The sequence below is a fragment of the Gobio gobio genome, assembly GCF_949357685.1.
Source record: "Gobio gobio genome assembly, chromosome: 20".
Classification (NCBI taxonomy): Eukaryota; Metazoa; Chordata; class Actinopteri; order Cypriniformes; family Gobionidae; genus Gobio; species Gobio gobio.
This window is the reverse complement of record NC_137113.1, coordinates 49,505,725-49,510,724: the sequence shown is the minus strand read 5'-3', so window position 1 is coordinate 49,510,724 and position 5,000 is coordinate 49,505,725. Positions and strand designations below refer to the sequence as shown.

General features: G+C 46.8%; 1 protein-coding gene across 1 annotated transcript in view; it reads right to left on the bottom strand.

Annotated features, from left to right (window-relative positions):
- LOC307143690 (uncharacterized protein) overlaps nucleotides 1–5,000 on the bottom strand; it is a 96,990-nt gene that overhangs the window by 12,291 nt on the left and 79,699 nt on the right. Inside the window, exons 10-14 of the mRNA XM_079845437.1 lie at nucleotides 4,009–4,254; nucleotides 2,484–2,601; nucleotides 1,053–1,180; nucleotides 776–972; nucleotides 341–473 (exon numbers count right to left, since the gene is read on the bottom strand). Coding sequence (XP_079701563.1) covers nucleotides 341–473; nucleotides 776–972; nucleotides 1,053–1,180; nucleotides 2,484–2,601; nucleotides 4,009–4,254 — 822 coding nt within the window. The remainder of the gene's footprint in view (nucleotides 1–340; nucleotides 474–775; nucleotides 973–1,052; nucleotides 1,181–2,483; nucleotides 2,602–4,008; nucleotides 4,255–5,000) is intronic.

Below are 5,000 nucleotides of genomic sequence, written 5' to 3'. Positions count from 1 at the left end.
GTATGTATGGATATATGTATGGATGGATGGATGTATGGATGGATGTATTGATATATGTATGGATAGATGGTTGTATGGATGGATGGATGGATGGATGTATGGATAGATGTATGGATAGATGTATGGATGGATGTATGGATGGATGTATGGATTGATGGCTGTATAGATGGATGTATGGATGGATGTATGGATATATGCATGATGGATGTATGGATGGATGTATGGATATATGTATGTATGGATGGATGGATGGATGGATGGATAGATGTATGGATGGATGTATGGATAGATGTATGGATGGATCTATGGATGGATAGATAGACAGATCTCCGGCTCTTACCTTCTCCAGATCCACACACAGCTCCTCCACCTCTCCCTGCAGCCTCTGCTTGGTTTTCTCCAGGCTGGAGCACTTGGCCTGCGTGGCCTCCACCGCCTCCTCCGCCTCCTGCAGCCGCACCGACAGCTTCTTCCTGCAACACACACTCGTTACACACACGCTGAAGTCTCTTGAGGGAATGATTCAATGACTCACTCATAAAGACTTGTGTCATGACTGGATGAATCAGTGTTTTTGAGCGAATCTCTTGAGTGAATAATTCAATGACTCACTCATAAAGACTTCACTTGTTTCATGACCGGATGAATCAGTGTTTTTGAGCGAATCTCTTGAATGAATGATTCAATGACTCACTCATAAAGACTTGTTTAATTACTGAATGAATCAGTGTTTTTGAGCGAATCTCTTTGCGTGTGTCAGTATGTTATTGCATACTTGGCTTCCTCCAGTTCGTCGCAGTGCTGGATGGCGTCGGCCTCGAGGCGGCTCCTCCAGTGTGTGACCTCACTGTTGAGTTTGGAGACGAGCCGCTGCAGCTCCTGTTTGCTCTCCATCTCCTCCTCCAGCTGCTCCTTCAACACATCGCTCTCCTGCCGCGCCGCAGACAGACTCCCGCTCAACACCGCTTTGGCCTGACCACACAGTTATACATCACTCACAGACCTGCGGGATCCTCACTAGAGTCCGATCACACACACACACACACACACACCTTGACCTCTTCATCAAACTGCTTCTTGAGCTCCTCGTGTTGGGACATCAGCAGGGTTCTGGATCGGCTCAGGTGCGTGCCCTTGTTCTCCACCTCCTCCATCTGCCTCGCCAGCTCGTTGTTTTCAGCTGCAAAGGCAAGGTTGAACCCTTAAAACTCTATCAACAGCAGATCAGACCAGTTAACCAGAGCAGCACACACATTAGACATAAGCGCTGGAGTTTTGAGGCTTTAGTTCATGTCTGTTCGTACTGAAGCTACACTGCTGGATCTCATCCTGCACTCAAACTGTTGACCAATCAAATGCTCTCTAGAATGAAAACATTCCCTCCCCTAAAAGCATCAGCTCCTAAAGTGTTTGTGAACGAATCTCTTGAGTGAATGATTCAATGACTCACTCATAAAGACTTCACTTGTTTCATTACTGGATGAATCAGTGTTTTTGAACAAATATCTTCAGTGAATGATTCAATGACTCACTCATAAAGACTCACTTGTGTAATTTTCTGGATGAATCAGTGTTTTTGAGCAAATCTCTTGAGTGAATGATTCAATGACTCACTCATAAAGACTTCACTTGTTTCATTACTGGATGAATCAGTTTTTTTGAACGAATCTCTTGAGTGAATTATTCAATGACTCACTCATAAATACTTCACTTGTTTCATTACTGGATGAATCAGTTTTTTTGAACGAATCTCTTGAGTGAATAATTCAATGACTCACTCATAAATACTTCACTTGTTTCATTCCTGGATGAATCAGTGTTTTTGAACAAATCTCTTCAGTGAATGATTCAATGACTCACTCATAAAGACTCCACTTGTTTCATTACTGGATGAATCAGTGTTTTTGAGCAAATCTCTTCAGTGAATGATTCAATGACTCACTCATTAAGACTTTGCTTGTTTCATTACTGGATGAATCAGTGTTTTTGAACAAATCTCTTCAGTGAATTATTCAATGACTCACTCATAAAGACTCACTTGTGTAATTTCTGGATGAATCAGTGTTTTTGAGCAAATCTCTTGAGTGAATGATTCAATGACTCACTCATAAAGACTTCACTTGTGTCATTACTGGATGAATCAGTGTTTTTGAACAAATCTCTTGAATGAATGATTCAGTGACTCACTCATAAAGACTTCACTTGTTTCATTACTGGATGAATCAGTGTTTTTGAACAAATATCTTGAATGAATGATTCAATGACTCACTTATAAAGACTCACTTGTGTAATTTCTGGATGAATCAGTGTTTTTGAGCAAATCTCTTGAGTGAATGATTCAATGACTCACTCATAAAGACTTCACTTGTGTCATTACTGGATGAATCAGTGTTTTTGAACAAATCTCTTGAATGAATGATTCAGTGACTCACTCATAAGGAAATAATTTGTTATAAAGTGTGAGGGAAGGATAAGAGCGCCACCTGTGAGTCTGTTCTTGGCTGCTGTGACCTCACTGATGGTCTTCTGCAGGTCTTCATTCCTGGCGTTGGCGTCACACAGCAGATCCTCCAGTTTCCTCAGCTGTGTGTCCGTCGAAGCCTGATGGGACACATGATCACACACAGCATGACATCAGCTGGGATTCATCCGCTCAAGTCACACAGAGCTGAGATCAAACAACATTCACCCAGAGCAAAACAAGCAAAACACATTTAATATACACGCCTGCCTTCACACACACATGAGCTTCCCATTCTCAATCCGTAGGGTTTAATATGGAGTCGCTCTAACAGCTTCTGCTCTTCTTTCCTCAAGGTTTAGGAGTGTGTTTATGGGGATTCTTCATTTGTGATGTTGGACGAGAAGGCCTGGCTCTCAGTCTCCGCTCTAATTCATCCCAAAGCTGTTCTATCGGGTTGAGGTCAGGACTCCAGTTCCTCCACACCAAACTCCTCATCCATGTCTTTATGGAGACGCTTTGAGCACTGGAGCAGTCATGCTGGGACAGGAAGGGGCCGTCCACAAACTGATCCCACAAAGCTGGGAGCATGAAATTGTCCAAAATGTCTTGGTGAAGCATTAAAGGGATAGTTCACCCAAAAATGAAAATTCTGTCATCATTTACTCTCCCTCAAGTTGTTCCAAACCTGTATGCGTTTATTTGTTCTGCTGAACACAAAAGAAGATATTTAGAAGAATGTTTCTAACCAAACAGAGAGAGCAACCATTGACTACCATAGTATTATTTCCCCCTACTATGGTAGTCAATGGCCCTCAGCATGTGCTGACCCCGCTCTGTGACCCTCAGCATGTGCTGACCCCGCTCTGTGACCCTCAGCATGCGCTGACCCCGCTCTGTGACCCTCAGCATGCGCTGACCCCGCTCTGTGACCCTCAGCATGTGCTGACCCCGCTCTGTGACCCTAAGCATGCGCTGACCCCGCTCTGTGACCCTCAGCATGTGCTGACCCCGCTCTGTGACCCTCAGCATGCGCTGACCCCTGCTCTGTGACCCTCAGCATGTGCTGACCCTGCTCTGTGACCCTCAGCATGCGCTGACCCCGCTCTGTGACCCACAGCATGCGCTGACCCCGCTCTGTGTCCCTCAGCATGTGCTGACCCCGCTCTGTGACCCTCAGCATGTGCTGACCCCGCTCTGTGACCCTCAGCATGCGCTGACCCCTGCTCTGTGACCCTCAGCATGTGCTGACCCCGCTCTGTGACCCTCAGCATGTGCTGACCCCGCTCTGTGACCCTCAGCATGCGCTGACCCCTGCTCTGTGACCCTCAGCATGCGCTGACCCCTGCTCTGTGACCCTCAGCATGCGCTGACCCCTGCTCTGTGACCCACAGCATGCGCTGACCCCGCTCTGTGTCCCTCAGCATGTGCTGACCCCGCTCTGTGACCCTCAGCATGCGCTGACCCCGCTCTGTGACCCTCAGCATGCGCTGACCCCGCTCTGTGACCCTCAGCATGTGAGTTCTGTGGATGTTCAGTGCTCTGACCTTGGCCTTCTGCAGTGTGTCGAGTGAAGCCCCCAGGTCGTCCACCTCCAGCCTCAGACTCTGCTTCTCCTTCTCCAGCTTGGCTCTGGTTCTCTGCAGACTCTCGCTCTGCTCTCCGAGCTCGGCCAGAGCCTCGCTGTGCCGCTTCCGCAGCGCCGCCGCCATCGCCTCCGCCTGAACCGCAGACTCATCCAGCTCCCGCCGCAGCCGCTGCAGCTCCAGCTCACGCTTCTTATTCATCTCCATCTGCACACACACACACACACACACGTTTAGGGGGAAAACAAGTTTGAAACACACCCAAGTGACAGCCGTTAAGAAAGCATTTGATCACAGACGTCTAACCTCGACGGATTGAACAGAAGAAATGAACCGTAGAAGATTCAAACCTCGAAGGAGGCGGAGCCTCAGAGCCACACCCACCTATTACATCAACGCAACGGACCAATGGTAGTTGAGAGGTGTCCGGAAAGCTTTTAAAATCCCTGAATTTAATATCGCGTTAAGTATATAAGGGCCTTATTATACACCGATCAGGCATAACATTATGACACACTGATGATCTCTGTTAGTGGGTGGGATATATTAGGCAGCAAGAGAAACATTTTGTCCTCAGAGTTGATGTGTTAGAAGCAGGAAAAATGGGCAAGCGTAAGGATTTGAGCGAGTTTGACAAGGGCCAGATTGTGATGGTCAGAGCATCTCCAGAACTGCAGCTCTTGTGGGGTGTGGTCAGTCTCTATTAGGGCTGTCAAAAAAAAATTTGAATTCCGAATATTTGTCGAATTTACAAAAAAAAAAACACATTCGAATGCAAAAACTGTGCATTTGAATTTTTGGTTGAGGCACGCGAGACATGATGATGACGAAACTGACGCGGTTTGTTTATCCAGTTCAGCGGTGCGGCTGTAAAACGTTGTAATCAATGGCCGACCTTCAGTCAGACACAGAGCAGTCAGAAGAAGGCAATCAGGGCTTAGGAGCATGAGATG